This window comes from Lagopus muta, chromosome 13 (assembly GCF_023343835.1).
Source record: "Lagopus muta isolate bLagMut1 chromosome 13, bLagMut1 primary, whole genome shotgun sequence".
In the NCBI taxonomy this organism is placed as follows: Eukaryota; Metazoa; Chordata; class Aves; order Galliformes; family Phasianidae; genus Lagopus; species Lagopus muta.
Genome location: NC_064445.1, coordinates 1,519,351 through 1,538,804, shown reverse-complemented (window position 1 = coordinate 1,538,804; position 19,454 = coordinate 1,519,351). Strand labels below are relative to the sequence as shown.

Below are 19,454 nucleotides of genomic sequence, written 5' to 3'. Positions count from 1 at the left end.
AGATGGGACTGAGCAGGTCTGGGCTGTGCTGTCCAGTCCTGCCTTGGAGATTGGCAGAGGTGTCTGCCCTAATTGGAGAGCAGGCAGACAGATTGGTTGTGTGCACAAGTCAGGAGAGCTAGGAAAGCATCTGGGTAACATCCTTGGAGGAACAGCTCTGCAGCTTAGCTGGTAGCAGAGAATGAACTGAAGGTGCAGTCTAGGGTCTGAATATTGCTACTTTGTTTTCCAATTTGCTTTAATAACATAAAGGGGCTGAAGCAAAATATCTATCCATGTAAAACACGGCACTCTTCCTACACAGCCTTGAAGCCCTCTTGTCATACTACTTGCATCTTCCATCCTGGCCTCTTTACTTTGCATTTTCTGATGAGATGAATAGGTCAGGTCCCCCAGCTTGCTTGCTCTGGGAATCCCTCCCATCACTACCTGAGAAAACAAAGCATGTGGGGCAAGCAACAGTGGTTGGAGTGAACGTGGAGTAGGAAAAGCAGAAGAGCAGGCTTGAAACTGATGTAATACCATGACAAAGAGGAATTGCTGGGAAGTCACAGGATCAGAAATGCAGCAGCTCACCTCTGCCTGTGGCTGAGGTGGGTGTTTTGGCCACTGCTGTGTTCCCAATGCTGGGACCGTGCCTCCATCAGACCGCGTGGAGACAGACAAGCTGGGATGCAGATGGCAGCAGTGTCAGAGCTCCTGCGGGAGAGGAGTTTGCAGCTGACAGGTAGAAAGAAACCTTCCACTTGAAAACAAACAACCGTAAGGCTGTGGGCAAATAAGATTGCTTATTTGGTTGTGCTCTCATTCAGGGAGTGGTGGCTTTACTTACGGAGCTGCGGTGAGCATTTCCAGTAGCTGCAGTTGCTCAGAGCAGGCTCACGTTCAGGCTGAGTGTCTGAGGGGATCCAGCTGTCCCCAAAGAAGGGATTTTCCCCTTGGAGCTCACGCACAGGGGTGAGCAGCAACTCGCATCCACCGTCCTTGTGTCCCTTTGACTTTGCTCTGGAGGTTTTTTAGCTATGCTGAGACAGAAGCAACTGGGGGTGGTTGGAAACTGTCCTGGTAACACCTCTGGGGTTTAGCCCAATTGGATGCGCTGAGTCCATCAGCTGAGCTTCCTTGATGAGCCAAACCCTCAGATCAGCTGATGTAGCCTTGATGGGGAGGATCTCTTCTGCATTAGAGTTGTTTAGAGTGGAGCAGTGTGATGAGACAGAGTGGTGTGCTGGTCAGGTGGGTGGCCTCGCTCAGCTGACACTTGCAGACATAAAATCAGAAGGGGGGGAATCCATGTGTTTCAGGACAAGTATTTGTGAACCTTTTCTGCCCGCTGTGTGATTTATTGCACCTCTTCTTGTCTTTTCAGTATTGGCAGGAGCAGGCAGCTACGTGCTGTTGCCCTGGGACAGCTGTGACCTCCTGGGGGACCCCTGGGAAATTCTTCCCAGCATTTGGCTCCTTCACTTCTTACCAAGCCCTGCTGTGTGCAGTTTTAGGGGGCTGTGATCTCTTCTGGAGCTGTCTGGGCTACGTTATCAGGGGCAGCAGGAGCACTGGGGGTCTGTAGAGGGAAGGGCCAAGGAGGTTGCTTCTCCCTTGGGGTTCTGTTACACCCTTCTCCCCACGCTGTAGTGCACTGCCCATCTGTCTTGTGTTACCCATGAAAGCCAGGTGCTCTCCCAGACCCCTTTGCAGCAGTATTCTCCCTGGGTGATGTGCACTTGACCCGATGCCTCTTGCTCCCATCTCTACCTCTCCCTCCCCGCTGCGCGTGCCTCAGGCTGCTCCTGTATCCCTGCACAGTGCAGGGTGACCTCATTGCAGCCTTCAGTACCTAAAGGGAGCCTACAAAGGAGGGGAATCAACTCTTTGAAAGGGGAGATAACAGCAGGACAAGGGAGAATGGTTGGAAGTTGAGGGAGGGCAGATGGAGGTTGGATGTCAGGGAAGTTCTGTACTGTGAGAGTGGTGAGGTGCTGGAACAGCTGCCCAGAGAGGCTGTGATGCCCCGTCCATCCCTGGAGGTGCTCAAGGCCAGGTGGGATGGGGCCCTGGGCAGCCTGGGCTGCTATGAAATGTGGAGGTTGGTGGCCCTGCATGCAGCACGGGGTTGGGGCTTCGTGATCTTTGATGTCCCTTCCAACCCGGGCCGTTCTGTGTTTCTGTGAAGGATGGGGAAGAGGAGCCCCAGTCTTTGCCCTCTCCGACGCTGCCAGCAGCGGGGCCGACCCGGGGGGCTGCGACCTGCACCGCACGGAGCTGTGCGGGGCTGTGCGGGGCGGGGCGCCGGCGGTGCCGCTGCGCGGGGCGGTCCCGCAGCCTTCCTGCGCCCGACCACCTGATCCGCTCCGCCCGCCGCAGCCGCAGCCTTTGTGTGTGCGGTGCGGCGGTGCGGGATGGCGGCGGGAGGAGGGCGGCCGCCGGGCCCGGATTCCTCGCTGGAGCCCTACGTGCAGACCCGCATCTTCAAAATCATCGTCATCGGAGACTCCAACGTGGGCAAGACGTGTCTGACCTTCCGCTTCTGCGGGGGCACCTTCCCCGATAAGACCGAGGCCACCATCGGCGTGGACTTCAGGGAGAAGACGGTGGAGATCGAGGGGGAGCGCATCAAGGTGGGCCGCGGCGGCCCCGGCGGGCGGATCGCATCGGGCTCCGGAGGCGGCCGGTCCCGGCCCCGCACCGCCCGTGGGCTGCCCGAACGCCGGGGGCCGTTCGGATTCGAGCCCGAGGGAGGGGAACCGGGGAAGGTTTCTCATTGCGGAGACGTCTGCCGACCGTGTCACTGCTGCTTTTTGATGTTGGCTCGAGTCTGCGGGGGGTTTGAAGCGATGGCGTGGAGCGGAACGCCGCCGGCATCCGGCACGGCTGGGTGCTGAGTCGCCGGCTGGGCCGGAGCTGCTGGAGCTGTTCTCAGACGGCCGTGTGTCATGGAGCAGGTGGCTGCAGGGGCTCGCTGGAAGGTCGGGGCTCACACTGCCTGGTTGCAGGGGGCTTGACAGCTGTGATTTAACACTCAGAACTGGTGTTAGCAAGCGATAGGAGGATGCAATTCCAACAGAACTAGACCAGGACTGATTTGCTGTATGCAGACCAGAATCACAACTGTAAGAAGTGTATTAGCTCAGACCAGAGAGCTTTGACTGATGGATCAGAGCAGATCCACAGATGGGCTGCAGTTGGTACAAAACTGCCTGGGAAGCAGAGTTTGCAGCAGGTCTTGGCCTCCCCAGTGACACGGATCAGAACAAACAGCAGTCTGTGCAGCTGACAGGGAGGGGGCAAATACTGACAAATGGGGGATCAGAAGTTGAAGGACCGATCACATGAATGCAGAGCTAATGTCTGTTGATAAGAACTTCAGTTATGCTGTTAAACTGTCAGTGAATCTCTTTCTCTCCCCCTCTCTAGGAGGAGAGTTGTTCATTTCCCCTCCGCCTTCCCCGGTTCCACTCAACACCACCTATCTGTGTTGTGGTGAGCCTACTGCAGGCTGGCACAAAGCCTGCCTCGCTGCCACCAGCTTGTAATGGTTGTCAGGCTTTCTACTTCTTGGATGTGATTTGTGCTGCAGCAGGCAGGATTGGGAGGCAGTGCAGCAAATCGCACCTTCTGGGACCATCCCAGTGGGGAGGAGAGAGGGGGAGATGCACCCTCCTGCTCCTGCTGTGCCCAGAGTCAAGCAGTGTGGGATAAACAGGCATGGAAATGAAGGAGCAGTACCTCTTTGTTCCAGCACTTTTCCATGCTGAATGATTCTGGGCCAGGCGCTGTCACAGCCCAGAGTAGTTCATATAGAAAGCATTGACTTAGCAATTGGCAGTTCCATGCTTCAAGGCATTACTTACAAGAGCAGGCAGGACTTATAGAATCAGGCTCACAGCCAGATGTGAGTTGGAAGGAGCCTTTGTAGGCTATCTGGTCTGACCCCCCTCCTTAAGCAAGGCCACGCACAGCAGGTTGCCCAGGACCGCATCCAGGCAGCTGTTGAACATCTCCAAGGAGGAGGATTCTGCAGCTCCTGTGGGCAGCCTGTGCCACTGCTCTGTCACCCACACAGCAAATAAGTGCTTCCTGATGTTCAGAAAGAACTCCAGCTGTTTTGGTTTGTGTCTACGTCTCTTCTGTCATCACTGGGGACCACTGAAAGGAGCCTGGCTTCTTTGCACCCTCTGTGCAGGTATTTATACCATTTATGACATAAGCTCTCTTCTCCATGCTGAAGAGTCCCGGCTCTCAGCCTGTCATGCGAGGGCTGCTCCAGTCCCTTCATCATTTCAAGGCCGTTTTAATCTCCATTTCTCTCTTGTCCTGGGCAGCCTAGACCTGGAGTGCTGGGTCCAGGCGTAATCTTACCAATGCCCACGAGAGGGGAAGGATCTCCTCCCTTGACCTACTGGCAATACTTTGCTTAATGCAGCCCAGGATATCATTAGCCAGCTTTGTCATATGGACACGATGCTGGCTCATGTTCAACTCAGTGCCCACCAAGACCCCGAGCTCCTCTTATTCCCAGCTGTGTGTCTGCTCAGTGTCCTGGGGTTGTCCAACTTCAGCAGGCTTCTGTCAGCCCGTTTCTCCAGCCTGCCCAGGTCCCTCTGGATGGCAGCACAGCCCCCTGCTGTATCTGCCACTCCTCCCACCTCGCCACCTTCTGGCTGGCTGAGGATGCACTGCTCCATCGTCCAGATTGTCAGTGAAGATGCTGAACAGGAGCAGGCACAGTAATGACCCCTGTAACTGACCCCTAAACGGACTTTGCACCACCGATCACCGCCCTCTGGTTTTGACCATCCAGCCAGTCTCTAATGCAATTTATTGCTCATCCGGCTTCATCAGTTTTTCTATGAGGATCTCAAGGCAGACAGGTATCAAAAGTAACATTCAAGTGTCCCCAGCCTTCTTTTTGTCACCTAAATACCTGGAAAAGCCATTCCTGGTGCCTTTAACATCTCTTGCCACATTCAGTGCCAGTTGTGTTTTTGCTTTCTAAACCACCTCTCTGTGGGTTCACATGGTGTCTGTATTCCTCTCAGGTCACTTGTCTCACTTTCCACCTTCCCTGTACTTCTCCTTGTACCTCCTGGCATTTTTGCCTGACTTCCTATTCGTTCAGATGGACAGCTCTTGAGCTCAGAGGTGGATGTACATCACTATTAGCTAGCTTTCTTTGGTCCCTTTTTCCTACAGGGCCTTAATTCACAGGACTCTTTCAAGCAGATCTTTAAAAAGGCCCAAATCTGCTCTCACTGTTGTGGTCTTGCATTTTGCTCTGCTCCTTCTGCTCAGGATCCTGAACTCCACCACCTCATGGTTAATCACAGAATCACATTGATTGCAGAATCATGGGATCATAGGGGTTGGAAGGGACCTCCAGAGATCGTTGTGTCCAACCCCCCTCCAAAGCAGGTTCCCAAATAGATGTCCAGGTGGGTCTTGAATATCTCCAGAGAAGGAGACTCCACAACCTCCCTGGGCAATCAAAATAATTGATGAGATGCCTTTGACATTGACAGCTGCCCTGCTGAAGCTGGCTCAGCAGAGCACCTTCCCCTCTTTTATCACTTGGGTCATGAAGTTGCCACCAATGCTCTCCAGGAATCTCACGCTTTGTGCTCTGCTGTGTTGCCCCTCCAGCATGCACAGGAATGGTTGGAGGCCTCCAGAAGGACCTGTGAATGTGAGACTCTGCCCGTCTGCAGAGGGCCTCATCCAGTTCTTGTTCCTGGTCAGGCTGGAACTGCCCACTGCCCTGTCTCCAGGGCTCTCTGCTCTTTAATCCCAACCCTTATTTCTCAGCTGCTTCCTCCCCCAGGCAGAGCTCCACGCAGGAATGCTGCTCTTTGCCCTGCCTCCTTCATGCGTACACAGTGCATCATTTTCAGGGTTCTCTTATACAGCATAGCATCAGGTGGGCCGACATGTTAATCTACTGTGACATTTCTGAAAGGAGCAGTGCTTTGTGCACTTGGTGGTGGGGATGCTGGCTGAGTGCACCAGCCTAGCAATGCGTTCCTGGGGAAGGTAAGTCATCGGGCTGGGACTTTTCTCCCTCAGAGCACAGGGATGAAAGCGTGCTGCCCACCGGTTGTCGGAGCAGCTGCAGCACACCTTCCTGCGGCAGCAATGCCTGCTCACTGGGCACCCAGCGCTCCAGCAGCCTCGAGAGCCCCGTGTTGTGCTTCTAGGTGCAGGTGTGGGACACGGCCGGGCAGGAGCGGTTCCGGAAGAGCATGGTGGAGCATTACTACCGCAACGTGCACGCCGTGGTCTTCGTGTATGACGTCACCAAGATGACATCATTCACCAACCTCAAGATGTGGATCGAGGAGTGCAACGGGCATGCTGTGTCCCCGCTCGTCCCCAAAGTGCTGGTAGGGAACAAGTGTGACTTGAAGGACCTGATCCAAGTGCCGTCCAGCATGGCCCTCAAATTCGCCGACGCTCACAACATGCTGTTGTTCGAAACCTCAGCCAAGGACCCTAAGGAGAGCCAGAACGTGGAGTCCATCTTCATGTGCCTGGCCTGTCGGCTGAAGGCGCAGAAATCGCTGCTCTATCGCGATGTGGAGAAGCGGCCGGGCCGGGCGCAGAAGCTGGAGCAGTCGCGCGACGCCCACGGTAAAAGCGCGTGTCCGTGCTGAGCGCCTTCAATAAAGTCTGTGCGGAGCCCTGCGCTCGGACTCGTTGCTTTGCTCGGCGCGCATGCGCGGCCGGAGCGGGGCGCATGCGCAGTGCGCGCCGCCGCCGCCATCATGAAGTAGGTTCGGTGGGGGGCGGGTGGGGGGTTCGCGCCCGGCCGGTGCTAACGGTGCCCATCGCCCTCAGCCCGCTGACCAAAGTGAAGCTGATCAACGAGCTGAACGCACGGGAGGCGGAGCTGGGCGTGAGTGAAGCGGTGTCGTGGCACGCCGAGTACAAGGACAGCGCCTGGGTCTTCATCGGTACGTGTAGGCCGCGTGGGGGGGGGGGCGGTGTGGAGGGCGTGAGGAGAGCGGCGGGAGGCTGTGCTGGGCCCTGAACTGGGCTCCGTGCTGAGCCTTGAGCTGGTCTCTGTGATGAGCCCTGTTCTGGGGCTCCGTGCTGAGCCCGGCCGCCTCACATGGCTGCCCCCTCCCCTCCCTGCAGGCGGGCTGCCCTACCAGCTAACAGAGGGGGACGTCATCTGTGTGTTCTCGCAGTAAGTGCCCACCCCCTCCTCTTGCTGTGCCCCTATAGCCCTGCTCTGTGGCTGCTGATGGTGTGTTTCAGGTACGGGGAGGTGGTGAACATTAATCTGGTGCGGGATAAGAAGACCGGGAAGTCTAAAGGGTTTTGCTTTCTGTGCTATGAGGACCAGAGGAGCACCGTTCTTGCTGTTGATAACTTCAATGGGATCAAGGTGAGTGCTGGGGCTGCAGCAGCTCCTGGAGCACTGCATCACGTCAGGGAGGAGCTCCATCAGCCACTGGCCCACAGCACATGCTTTGCTGCCTCCTGTCCTAGATCAAAGGGAGGACGATCCGTGTGGACCATGTGGCCAACTATCGGCCTCCCAAGGATTCGGATGATTTGGATGATGTCACAAAAGCCCTCCATGCAAAGGGCTGCGGGGTGAAAACGCCACCTCATACGTCGTCAGATTCCTCGTTGGAGGATGAGGAGATGCCAGTCCAAAAGCAGAAAGGTGAAATGCATTTCTGCCAGTCTTTACCCTGGGTGGGAGGATCTGTGTGGGTCTCGGGGACTCTTAGCTCAGCATACAGCAGGGATAGGTATCCTCTTGAAAAGAGATGCAACCCTAATGTCCAGGCTGTACTCTGTGGTCTGTGTCACACTGCCAGTATTTACCCTTATCTGTGATCATTGACCCCCACCCTCCAAAGATCCTAGTATGAAAGGATGTTGCAAGGGGGGAGAGGTGGATGGACAGTGGAGGACAGGGAGAAGAAAGGTTCAAAATAAAGCCCTTTTTTTTTTTTTATTAAAGAAAAAAAAAAGCTGGTGCTCTGTAACAGAGCTTGTGGAGATGATGCTTGCAGGACTGTCCATCTCTAAAGACGAACCTTTTGTTTCAGATAAAGAGAAGAGTAAACATGATCGGCAAAAGCAGAGCTCTCAGGCTGCAAAGAGAACAGCATCTGCTGAAGAGGTACATCCAAGAATCAAGATTAAAAAGGAGAAGGAAGATCCTGGCTATGACCGATATGCTGGTGGGAGTCAGCAGTCCTGCAGTGAGTCTGAGAGGAAACATGCGAGCAGGACACAGCGAGATGAGGAGGAGCAGAGGCACCAGAGGTCTCTGGGGAGGAGAGGGGAAAAGAGCTCTCAGGAACACAGAGGGCAGAACGGTTCACGGGAGGAGAGAGGAGAGGTTAGCAGGAAGGGTGAGGGGCATGGCAGCTGGCGAGAAGAGTGTCCTGAAAGAAGCAGATCCAGGCACCGGTGGGAGAGCAGCACCAGGGAGCCCCATTCCAAGCACAGGGAGCGTGGTTCCACCAGAGATTCCAGCCATCGCTGAGCCCTGGTGCGAGCACCCTCTGGTCCACAGCTGTGCCCACCAAGAGACAGCTGCGCTGTGAGCTGCACCAGGAGCTGTCTGCAGCTTCCTGGTGTGTCCTTGAGGGTACCGCAGCTGGTGGTGCGTCATCTCACACGCAGCTTTGACTCGTTTGCTCCTCAGACAGGGCTTTCTTTGTGCTGTGGACTGGGATGTGAGCTCTGCTGCTGCCTCGCTCAGCCCTTCTGTGCAGTGGCATCTCATAGACAGTTGTGGAGGGGCTCACGGCGCAGCACGGGCAGTAGGGGTGCTGAACAGCAGGATGCTATGGACCCCAAACTGCCCATGTTCAGTGGGAGCACCCCTGTCTGCAGCGGGGCCGGTGGGAGCCTGCAGGCGGGCATAAGTGCTTTGTGCCCCCAGCCTGTCCTACTGACCTTGTTTATGAGATCTCCAAGGCTGTGCTGCTGAGCCATCGCTGTTCATGTTTTTTGTTATAAACTCCTTTTAATAAAATTGATCCACTAACCAGAACAGACAACACTGGGAGCACCAATTCTGTGTCGGGGTAGCAGGGAAAGGTGAACTTTTTCGTTGTGCTGCTTGGACTGAACATCGACGGCAATGGAGAGAACGCAGCGATGACTTTGAGCCGCATCTGGTTGCTACCGGAGCCTTTGCTTCGCTGAGTAGCTTTCTCCGCCGTCTACCCAGTGGGTTTCGGGGTGATTTCAGTCGGTCTCGTAGCTGCAGCCCTCGCCCGTCGTCTCGCCCTCCGTTCTCAGCGGGCGGCGCTGATGGAACCGGAACTCCGGGAGCGAGCTGCTGGCGCCTCGCCGCCAGGGGGCGCCATCCGCCTGCCGTGCGTCGCGGTGCGCTTCCGGTTCCGGGCGCTTCTGATTCCGGGGCGGCGCGAGGCGAGGCGAGGCGAGGCAGTGTCCGGCCCGGCGCGGCGGCGCGCTCCGCCATGCCATGTCCGCGCTGAACTGGAAACCCTTCGTGTACGGCGGGCTCGCCTCCATCGTTGCCGAGTTCGGTGAGGTGTGGCGGGCGGGCGGCGGGCATCGGCGCGGGGCCGGCGGGGCGCTGACGGCCGCTCTCCCCGCAGGCACGTTCCCCGTGGACCTGACCAAGACGCGCCTGCAGGTGCAGGGCCAGAGCGCCGATGCGCGGTTCCGCGAGGTGCGTTACCGCGGCATGTTCCACGCCCTGTTCCGCATCTGCCGCGAGGAGGGCGGCCGCGCCCTCTATTCGGGGTAAGCACGGAGCCGGGGGGGCTGAGGGGCTGCGCGGGGCCGGCGGCGGTGTGAGGGCGGTGTGTCGGCGTCGCTGCGGGTTGGTCGCGGCACGAGGCGCCTCTTGGCGGCCGGCGCTGCGCCCCGTGGTGCCGCCCTGCTGGGAGCTTCAGCTGCCGCCGTTTGCTCCCTCGCTCAGGATCGCCCCTGCCCTGCTGAGACAGGCGTCCTACGGCACCATCAAGATCGGCATCTACCAGAGCCTGAAGCGGCTGTTCGTGGAGCGCCTGGAAGGTCTGTGGTAGGAACGTGGTGCAGCTCCTCTGCCAGACATCCGCGGTGCAGTGCTGCATGCTCTGTTCTGTGTGGGTTTGCTCGTTCCTTTCCCTGCCCTTCCCGGCTCTGGTTCTTCAAGAGATGGAGTTCTCGCTTCGTGCCGTGTGGCTGTGTTACATGCAGGGATAGGCTGCAGCACCAGTTGGAATCTCACTGCACTTGACGCCGCCCACAGTTGCAGAAATGGTCCCTAAGCTGAACACATCCATGCTTTCCCCAGCTTTCATCTTTGTTTTGCAACATCAGATCCCAGGAAACCTCCAGTGTACTGACAGAGGCCCATCTCTTCTCATTAGCTTCAGGAAAGATGTCATATGTGTCTTAATACTTGGAGTGTATAAACAGGAGTGGGAACAGCTGTTTACGAGGGTGGATAGCGATAGGACAGGGGGGAATGGTTTTAAACTGAGACAGGGGAGGTTTAGGTTGGGTATTAGGTGAGAGTTTTTCACCCAGAGGGTGGTGAGGCACTGGAACAGGTTGCCCAAGGAGGCTGTGGATGCCCCATCCCTGCAGGCATTCAAGGCCAGGCTGGATGTGGCTCTGGGCAGCCTGGGCTGCTGGTTGGTGACCTGCACACAGCAGGGGGTTGGAACTGGATGAGCATCGTGCTCCTTTGCAACCCAGGTCATTCTGTGATTTTGTGGTATCCCAGCTGTGCTCCCTGCACTGCTCTGTTACTTGGGTTGTAACCTTCACTAGGAAGCCTTTCCTGCTGTCCTCTTGAAGTCCTTCTGCTGGAACACAGCAGCTCTGGTTAGGAAGTTGCCCAATTCATGAGCTTTTGCAGTGATTAAAGAGATAAGAAACAGTGTGTGCTCTTGACTCTGGTGACAGGAACCTCCGTTGCTCTTACTTGTACGATAGTAGAGCAGCCAAAGTTGAAGATTTCTTTACTGGAGGAGCTGCACGTGCAGTTCTGTATCCTGTCCCATCATGAGTGAATACTTTATGATGTTCAGCCTGGGAAAGTGAGGTGTGAGGTTCACACCAGCGAGAGGACCAGGTGTGCAATGCACTAGGCCTGTTTTCCAGGGGCTGCTCTCTTCTTGAGTGACGCCTCTCCCTGCGGATGGTTCTGTGCGTGTGCTCTGGGCTGCCCACCTCACTTGTTGCAGCATTTCCAGTTGTGAGTACTGTTGTTTGAATGTTTGTCTCCCTACAGGCCTGGGGCAGCACGTGGCCTGGTCTCCTCTGGGAAGTGCTGTGGTCAGTACCAGCAAAGGGCCTTTTTTCCAATATAACCATCAATCTAATACTGGACCTGGAAATCTTGGATTTTTTTCCTTCTCTGGAACTAATTGCCTCTAACTTTCTCTGCCTGGATTATTTACTCTCTATTTTTCAGGGAGGCTGCATATTCTGAGTGTGGCCAGCTGGGGCTCCAAATTAAAACTAATTGATGTCAGATTGCCTTGAGAAGTGTTTAGTTGCCCCTCTGTCTTGCCATTATCCATTATGAGAAACGCATCCCTGGGCGCTGAGATCTCAGATGATTGTTTAGCACTTTCCTGTGTAGCAGCCCTTTATTTGTCTGATCATCTAGATTGGCAGTCAGACCTGCTTCTCTCTGACAGCGTGTTGCTGTTTCAGCCTCTGCTTTTTGTCTCTGGCAGCTGCAGATAGGTCTGCTGTCAGCTGGTGGTGAATGGCCAGTTTCTGCTTGTGCAGCTTCACCATGTGATTTGTGAATTTAGCTTTTGTGTTCTTTCCAGAGCTGCTTGCTCAGTGCAGCGCCTTCTCTTCAGACCTTTAGGACCTGACTTTCTTTTCTCAATTGCAGATGAAACGTTGCTAATCAATGTAATCTGTGGAGTGGTTTCAGGGGTGATCTCCTCTGCCCTTGCCAATCCGACAGATGTGCTGAAGGTAAGAAGTGTGTGTGCCCAGTGAGCCCAGTGCAGTTTGCCACATGCTCCTGCTTTCTAACAAAGCTGCATCTCTCCCAGCTGCAGTGAGGTGCTCTCTAAGCCACTGCTGACATTAGTTCTGCTCATTTGGGCTTTTTATGAATGGGAGTTGCTCTCTTGTTCCTCTGTGCCAGGAAATCCATTGAGCTCATCGCCTGCTGATGCTGTGCCCCTGACTTGCACATTTCTTTCAGATTCGAATGCAAGCTCAAGGCAGTTTGTTCCAGGGTGGCATGATAGGCAGCTTCATCGACATCTACCAGCAAGAGGGCACCCGAGGCCTCTGGAGGGTGAGCACCACTGCTGGAAACCCCTCACCTCCACTAGCATCAGAATTAAAAGCTTCCTCAACTTGTTTGCTGCTCCTTCTCTGAGCCCAAGTGCAGCTCTTGAGGAGAACTGTGAGCCAGGGGAGGCAGTGAAGTCCCTCTCCTCGTTAGCAGGCAAACAGAAGCATGTCTGTGTGGAGATTGGGTCTGTGCTGTGGCAGCGTCAGCACTGGGCCAGTCAGACCTGGTTCCAGGGCTGAAGCTGTTCCTGGGCAGAGCAGTATGTAGGTCTGGGCAGGTAGATTGGGACTTTTGTGGTATGGGATCTTTTCTGGTGTTGAAATTTCAGTATGCTGGTGAGGAAAAGTGAATTATAGCCTTATTCCTTTGTGGGCTAGAGAGAAGCAGCATCTGGTTAATCTGGCTGTAGTAAAACTGCTAGGGAGGAGGATGGAGGAGTCCTCCTTGGCTTTGGAGGTACAGTGGGAGACAGGGAGCAAGCTCTACCTCAAGCTTCAGCTGCAAGGTGGGATGATGAGGGTACCAGGTGTCCTGTCAAGAGAAAGACAAGAGAGGAGGCTGGGAAGTGGTGTTATGCCAGCTGTGGGTCTCAAGGCAGCAGTTCATGCTTGTGACTGACGTTTGTGTTCTGCAGGGTGTTGTTCCAACAGCCCAGAGAGCTGCCATTGTGGTTGGGGTGGAACTGCCAGTCTATGACATCACCAAGAAGCACTTGATTCTGTCAGGCCTGATGGGTGATACAATCTTTACCCACTTTGTGTGAGTATTTGCTGCAGTTGCTGCGCTCTCCAAGCTTGGCAGTGTGTGAGGCAGAGAAGCAAGGTGGGATTTGGAGATCTGTTTATAGAGCAAGAGCTCTGGAGCTGCCAAGAACAAGCTCAGTGCTTCTGAGGGATCTGCTGTGTTGACTGGAGCAGCTATGGGTGCCCAGAAAGCATCCCTAGAGAGACCTCCCTGGAGAAGGAACGTGGCAGAAATCCTTCTGGTGAAGTGAAATAAAAGCTTGAATTCACTTCCCTGGTTACCAGAAATGCCATTGCTCCGTTTTGCTGCCACAGTGTGAACCTGGCAGGATTCTAGGTGTGATGAATGGTAGCAGTAGGTTGAAAGAGCTGCTCCAGTCCGAGGTTCTCCTCTACAGAAGATGTCAAATTGCAGGCACTATCAGAGTTTTATGAAACAAACAGTTGCAAAACTGATACTGGAAGAATACACTGAGCGATCTGACCTAGTTTTGAAGTCAGCCCTGCTCTGAACAGGGAGTGGATTAGAAACTTCCCAAAGTCTTTCTTCACCTACATTTTCCTATTATTCTTTTAGCAGACACTTTAGCTGGAGGTGTTCAGTGCTTCTGTTGGGTTTGCCTGCTGTGGGCTGAAGGTGACAAGCACTAGACCATGTGTGCAGGGAGGAGACTAGCAGCTGCATGCTCCCTATGGCTGCCTTTGGTCTTCCTCCTTCCCTGCCATGAAGAAATGTTTGCTCTGGGGAGAAGGATGTGCATTTCCAAGAGCCTGCCTTCAGGTCTGTGTCACCCTGTCAGCATTTGCTGGACTGCAGACAGCCCTGTGGAGACCTGGCAGTGGGCTCTGGCAGGATCTTCATCAGATGGAGCTGAGCATTTTGCTTCCTTAGCTCTCTGAGTCTCAGTGTGTGCTATTGGTTCTGGGTGGGAGCAGACAGGACAGCTAATATTTACTGCTAAATGCCTTTAGTGGAATTGAAAAGTACTCTTGTGCCTGTCTGAGCTCAGAGCTGTTTCTCTCTAATGTTCTGGTACATCTAGGTCCAGTTTTACATGTGGGCTGGCAGGAGCAATTGCCTCCAACCCTGTGGATGTGGTGCGGACACGGATGATGAACCAGCGAGCGATAGTGGGCAGTGTGGAGCTCTACAAGGGCACTCTGGATGGTCTTGTGAAGGTAAGGAGGTGACACAGGTGGGCAAAACGCTGTTTTTAGGAGGCTGGCTGCTGTTAAAACATGGGCTGGGTGAGCAGACAGTGAGGTGTGTTGAAAACTGGCTGAATGGCCGAGCCCAGAGCGTGGTGGTGTTCCCACAACAGAGCTCCTCTTTGGCTCTGCAGAGTCTGTGACTGATCCTAAGTTGAGTCTGATAACTGATCTGTCTCTTCTTTCCCCCTAGACATGGAAGAGTGAAGGGTTCTTTGCACTCTATAAAGGTTTCTGGCCCAACTGGCTTCGGCTTGGTCCCTGGAACATCATTGTATCCTTCAGTATGCTGCTGGGAGGTGATGAGTGTGGGCAAGCAGGGGAAGACTGAGCTGTAAATGGAAGTTGAGAGCAGACCCCCTGTTAGGCTTGGACAGACATTGACTGCAGGTGCTTCGAGTGCCAAAAAGCACCACTGGCTGTGGCTGCTCCTTCTGACAGCCCTGTGGTGGTTTATGCAGGGACTTGCAGTGCAGCAGCACAGGCATTTTCCTGTAAAGTGCTTTCGAGTGTGTGGCTTCAAGCTTTCCATTGAGCCTGAGCTGCTGCAGTCGCAGCAGTTTCAAGATTGGCTCCTGCTTTAGGAGGGAAGCCTGGGGAATATTCTTCTCCTGAGACAGGTGCTGACCTGCTCTGCAGATCAGTCACAGCTGTGTTGCTGTACTGGTTTCTTCATTCCCTCTGATGTGGTGTATAGAATTTGTTTTAAAGAAGTTCCTGCTTAGAAAAACCCCACTGGAGTGATTTCCCTTTCCTAGTGGCCCAGGCAAGCCTCGGCCACCTTGATTTTTGGGTCAGTTTCTTCCCTCTCCTGGTAGCCTCCTTCCACAGCTCTCTTCCATCTGTACAAATCACTTTATGCTGCCTGGAAGAGGGGATTCCCCTGTTGGTTTTCAGCTATACTATGCTGATCTGCCTGCCTTGCCTTGTGGGGTTTGGCCTGGTTATGAGGGAGGTGCAGTGCAGCTGCTGGATGTATTTGGCCTAATTCCTTGACTTTCCCTTCAGTTTTTTATCACATATGAGCAACTGAAGCGACTTCCATTCTGAGAGCTAGCTTCATTCCACGAGTGTCATCTTCAAGGCTCACAGCAGTGTTTTGCTGCAGCCTTCATTTCACCATCCCCACGTTTTGATGTTTTGTTACGTGTGGGTCTGGATTCTCCTCCTCCCCCACATTCATGGTCCCTGAAGGTTGGTTCTGGCTGAAGTGTAACTGGGAGGCTGATGGCAGGTACTGCATGCTTTGTTCCACGCAGAGGTGAGTGTTCACTGTGCACGAGTGTCTGGGCCTGAAGCAATATCTTCTGTGAAGATCTGTGCATTCCAGTGGCCTTTTGATGCAGCTGTGGTTTGTTTGACTCACGTACTTTGTTCTGCCATACCTGTGGGGTGAGGCTGGAAGCTGGACAGGGGTGCTGTCATGTTTTCCTGTAACCTCATTAAATTATTTATTGACTGGATGGCATGAGTTCGTGTTTGTGCAGACTTAGCATAGGTATATTTTTTCAGAGCAAATGCTGTGTTGGAAACATAAGGTTTTTTTTCCAGCACACCAAATATCCTTTTTTTCCCCCCTAAATACATTATTTTTTCTTCATAGTCTTCAAACTTCATTGCCATGAATGCATTTCTAAAAGACAGCTGGATAGTCAGGAAATGATGGTGCCATAAAAGCAGCTTTTATCCCTCTTTCCTTCCTCCTCTGTGGGAGAGCTTTGGTCTGGATGAAGGTTCCGTGTGATGTGCAGCAATGCTTCCTGCTTGAGACTGCTGCAAAGTGACCTCTGTGCAGATTGCACAAGGGATGTTCAGCCAAACAAAGGAGAGAGGCTGATTTGGGTGGTTCTGTAGGGACCTGGTTGAATGCATGAGGAAGGTGAGGCCTCTGGACTCGTGGACTTGAATAGGGCCATGAATGGAGGTGATCCTACAAGGCTGGAGAGTCAGTTCCAGAGGTAAACTGCAAGTTACCAGGGGCTGGGAGCAGAGGATTGAAAGCAAATGATGTTTGCATGCTTCAGCTTGGCTTACTCTTGAAAAGCATTCTGAATATTCAAAGTAAAGACGTAGTGATGTGATGGGTCAGTGTGAATCCATTGGAGAGAAGAATGTTAACAGCAATTTGTTTGGCTTCCTTCATGTTTCTGTAGCTTGAGTTCTGGAGCAGAGCCTTCTGTGCAGCTGTGCTGGTGGTTGTAATTTCCTTGCTGACAGCCATTGCTGTCCCATCTTTGTTCTTCAGGAGCAAAGCTCTACAGGCAGCTCCTCAGAAATGCATGAAGTGTATTTGTGGCCTTCTTATGGGTTTTTGGCTTTGTTTTTTTTCTGATGTGAAGTGCTGGGGGGAGGCTCTTCTTTCCACCCTCGGCACCTACATCCTGCCCTGTGCCATGCTCTGCCTTTGGCTGCCTTCTCAGCTGTACCCTGACCTTGGTTGTGCTCAGCCTCTCCTGAGCAGCCCGCTCGCCTTGGTTGCTATTTGACTGAGGAAGGCTGAAGCCTTCCCTGTTTCCTGGCAGCTCTGGGTTTTCCGCTTCTTGGTCCAGGAGAGGCAGCTTTATTTAAAGGGCTCAGTGTTATTTCTTTGGTCCCTGTGGGAGGAGGCTGCTGTAGTTCTGGCAGTGACCCTGCAGAAGCCTCATGAGCTGTACCACCTGTACATCTTGGTGGGCTTTTCTCCTTTATCTGCACCTGTGTCAAAGCCAGGCACTGGCTCTGCTCAGGTCCTTAGTGCTTGGCTGGGCTGCTCAGCTCCCTGCCTGCCACCACAGCAGAACCACTGGACAAGGGGGAGTGATCAGGGCATGATCCTGTTGCTGAAATGGACCACAGCCCCCAGGCAGGTCTCGTGGTTGCAGTAGGAGATGATGGAGAGGCCGACAGCAGCATGGGCTGCCCTGGAATGGAAGATGCTGAAACACCCTGTGCAGGGGGTTGCTGCCCTGCTGGTGGGGCAGGGAGCCAGGGGAGCAGGAGTGGGCTGTTAGGGAGGAGAGTGGCGTCAGCCCAGCCTCACACAGCCTTCCAGTTCAGGGCTCTGAGCTCACCCTCCTTCTCTCGGGTTGTCTGGAAACGTGGCACGAGGGGAGGGACCTCCGTGGGCACAGCGGGTGCTGTGAGTGCATCAGTCCCTTCTGGCACAGCAGAACTCTGCTCTGCAGCCTGAGGCACCACTTGGAGATCGAGGTGCTGCGCTCACAGCCGCCCATTGCCTGCTTACTGAGCTGTGCCTACTGAGAAGCCCCAGGTGAGGAATGCTCTAGGGTCGTGCTGTGGACATACCATCTTTGGGTTGTGCCCCGCAGTGCCAGACACGGCTAGCTTGGCTATGGGAATCATCCTTGCTGTGCTGGCTCCGCTCATCATTGCCGCCAACGTGCTGGTGGCCATTGCCCTCCTTCGCCTTATCTGGAAGACCGGCTACAAGGGACACTATTTTGTCCTTAATCTTGCTGCTGCAGATGCCATAGTTGGTTTGTCGGTTGTAGGTCTGGTCAGAGGGGAGTTCTTTGAGCACGTTCATCCCAAGCAGATCTTCTGTGTCCTGCGAATGGCTTTTGTGACATCCTCTTCTGCTGCTTCTATCCTGTCCCTGACCCTGGTCGCGTGTTACAGGCACCTGGCAATCAGAAAGCCTTTCCACTATCACCAGCTGGTCACGGGCACGCGGGTAGCACTGCACTTGGTGGTGCTCTGGCTGCTTGCTGGTATCGTTGGCTTTCTCCCACTCCTTATCCCAGGCTTTCGGAAGATCTCCCTCGAGGAAAAATGCTCCTTCTTCAGAGTCTTCCACCTCAGCTACATTCTCATTATCTCCTGCATGGGCTTCTTTCCAGTCCTGTTTCTCTTCATTTACCTCTACTGTGACATGTTGAAGATTGCCTCTGTGCACGTGCAACAAATCCGGGAAGCAGAACGTGCGGGGCTGGCCAGGGGCAGCACCAGTGACATGAAGGCCATGCGCACCGTGGCCATGCTGGTCGGCTGCTTTGTGCTGTCCTGGCTGCCATTTTTCATCGCTGGCATCGTGCAAATTGTGTGTACCAAGTGCTTCCATTACAGAGTCATTGAGAGCTACCTCTGGCTGTTGGGACTGTGCAATTCCCTCCTGAACCCCTTGCTCTACTCCTACCGGCAGAAGGACGTGCGGCAGCAGCTCTCCCAGCTGGCTGCTGGTGTGAAGAGGAAAGTCCTTCATTTGGGGAAGGGTTGCTGTTTCCCCAACAGAGGGACCGAGTCCATTCCTGCTGTGTCGAGCTTGCAGCTCCAGGATTGATGTGGTTAGGAGTGGCTACCGTTGGCTTTCTTTCCAGCTTGTCTCCTTCACCAGGACTGTGAACCTGGGGGCTGCCAGCTGTGGAATAGATCCTATATGGGGTAGGACAGCTCTGCGTGCTTAGACACAGCACAACCAGCACAGCCAGTTCTGCACCAGCTCCAGGGCACCCCAAATTGCAGGTGCGTGGCACATGTTGAATTTTGCTTGGAAGAGCTTCAGCAAGAGCAGCTTAGTGTCCGGTGGGACCAAGCCTTCCACAGACTGAGATCACTCACTTCTCACCTGGCTGTCCCCAGCCCAGACCTGAGAGCCTTCTGCTGTCCCTTCTGCCTTGCAGCACAGCTGTCTGGGCCAGTTTCCCCACCAGCACGTGGGGCAGGGCTGCTCTCACTGTGTTGGCTCTGTTGCTCCCTATCACTGCCTTACCTAAACCAAACTTGCAATCCAACACATGCAATCTGGGCTGTCCCTCAAACCATCCTCTGATTAGGATCGATCTTAGAGGCAGAGGTGAGGGGTCTGGGGTCTCTGCTGTAATGCAGGGGGGAAGGGGTGGCTGTTCTTTGGCTTATGTGCACTGGAGCAAAAGCTGAACAGGTGTGGTGTGCCTGGGAGCACCGGTTTGTGTTGTTACTGTTTGGTTTGAGCTGTAAAGCAAGTTAATGAGTGACTGACTCAGTGCTGAGCAGGAAGGACTGCCTTGGAGACAGGGAAAACCTTGTGTGGAAGAGCTGCTTTGTCCCACCGATGCCATAGGGCTGTTTATGGGGTGATAAGGATGCCTCTACGCTGACTCTGCAGATGGGAGCACACAGCACTCGGTGCACCTCGTGCCACACAGCAGTGATGGACAGACTGCTGGTCCTGCCAGAGGCTGTGATGTTATCTAATTGCTTTTTGTAAAATTGTAACGACTTGTAAAATCCACACAGCAGGAACATTTCCCTTTAAAATAGGCTACAGAGCT

The 19,454-nt window shown here is 54.2% G+C and overlaps 4 protein-coding genes across 4 annotated transcripts; all 4 read left to right on the top strand.

The window, feature by feature from the left end:
- Positions 1-53: 53 nt before the first annotated feature.
- On the top strand, positions 54-6,678 carry RAB33A (RAB33A, member RAS oncogene family). Its single transcript, XM_048959350.1, has 2 exons — positions 54-2,618; positions 6,192-6,678. The coding sequence occupies exons 1-2, from the start codon at positions 2,400-2,402 to the stop codon at positions 6,645-6,647; spliced, it is 675 nt and encodes a 224-aa protein (XP_048815307.1). The 5' UTR covers positions 54-2,399; the 3' UTR covers positions 6,648-6,678.
- Positions 6,647-9,247, top strand: RBMX2 (RNA binding motif protein X-linked 2). The gene is made up of 6 exons (XM_048959346.1): positions 6,647-6,763; positions 6,832-6,947; positions 7,132-7,183; positions 7,255-7,384; positions 7,489-7,669; positions 8,061-9,247. Exons 1-6 carry the CDS (start codon positions 6,759-6,761, stop codon positions 8,501-8,503), a joined length of 927 nt encoding a protein of 308 aa, XP_048815303.1. The 5' UTR covers positions 6,647-6,758; the 3' UTR covers positions 8,504-9,247.
- Positions 9,248-9,368: 121 nt separating this feature from the next.
- On the top strand, positions 9,369-15,668 carry SLC25A14 (solute carrier family 25 member 14). The gene is made up of 9 exons (XM_048959347.1): positions 9,369-9,518; positions 9,591-9,738; positions 9,917-10,011; positions 11,837-11,922; positions 12,158-12,253; positions 12,888-13,012; positions 14,040-14,175; positions 14,399-14,479; positions 15,214-15,668. The coding sequence occupies exons 1-9, from the start codon at positions 9,455-9,457 to the stop codon at positions 15,253-15,255; spliced, it is 873 nt and encodes a 290-aa protein (XP_048815304.1). The 5' UTR covers positions 9,369-9,454; the 3' UTR covers positions 15,256-15,668.
- Positions 15,669-16,071: 403 nt separating this feature from the next.
- GPR119 (G protein-coupled receptor 119) lies at positions 16,072-19,103 on the top strand. Its single transcript, XM_048959966.1, has 2 exons — positions 16,072-16,084; positions 17,433-19,103. The coding sequence occupies exons 1-2, from the start codon at positions 16,072-16,074 to the stop codon at positions 18,482-18,484; spliced, it is 1,065 nt and encodes a 354-aa protein (XP_048815923.1). The 3' UTR covers positions 18,485-19,103.
- Positions 19,104-19,454: the final 351 nt, after the last annotated feature.

Excerpts from the sequence above, each read along its gene's own strand:
- RAB33A (XM_048959350.1), top strand. The coding sequence starts at position 2,400 with ATGGCGGCGGGAGGAGGGCGGCCGCCGGGCCCGGATTCCTCGCTGGAG. Across the intron at positions 2,619-6,191 it reads TCGAGGGGGAGCGCATCAAG|GTGCAGGTGTGGGACACGGC; the intron begins GTGGGCCGCGGC and ends TTGTGCTTCTAG.
- RBMX2 (XM_048959346.1), top strand. Across the intron at positions 7,385-7,488 it reads ATAACTTCAATGGGATCAAG|ATCAAAGGGAGGACGATCCG; the intron begins GTGAGTGCTGGG and ends CTCCTGTCCTAG. Across the intron at positions 7,670-8,060 it reads GCCAGTCCAAAAGCAGAAAG|ATAAAGAGAAGAGTAAACAT; the intron begins GTGAAATGCATT and ends CTTTTGTTTCAG.
- SLC25A14 (XM_048959347.1), top strand. The coding sequence starts at position 9,455 with ATGTCCGCGCTGAACTGGAAACCCTTCGTGTACGGCGGGCTCGCCTCC. Across the intron at positions 10,012-11,836 it reads GTTCGTGGAGCGCCTGGAAG|ATGAAACGTTGCTAATCAAT; the intron begins GTCTGTGGTAGG and ends TCTCAATTGCAG. Across the intron at positions 13,013-14,039 it reads ACAATCTTTACCCACTTTGT|GTCCAGTTTTACATGTGGGC; the intron begins GTGAGTATTTGC and ends TGGTACATCTAG.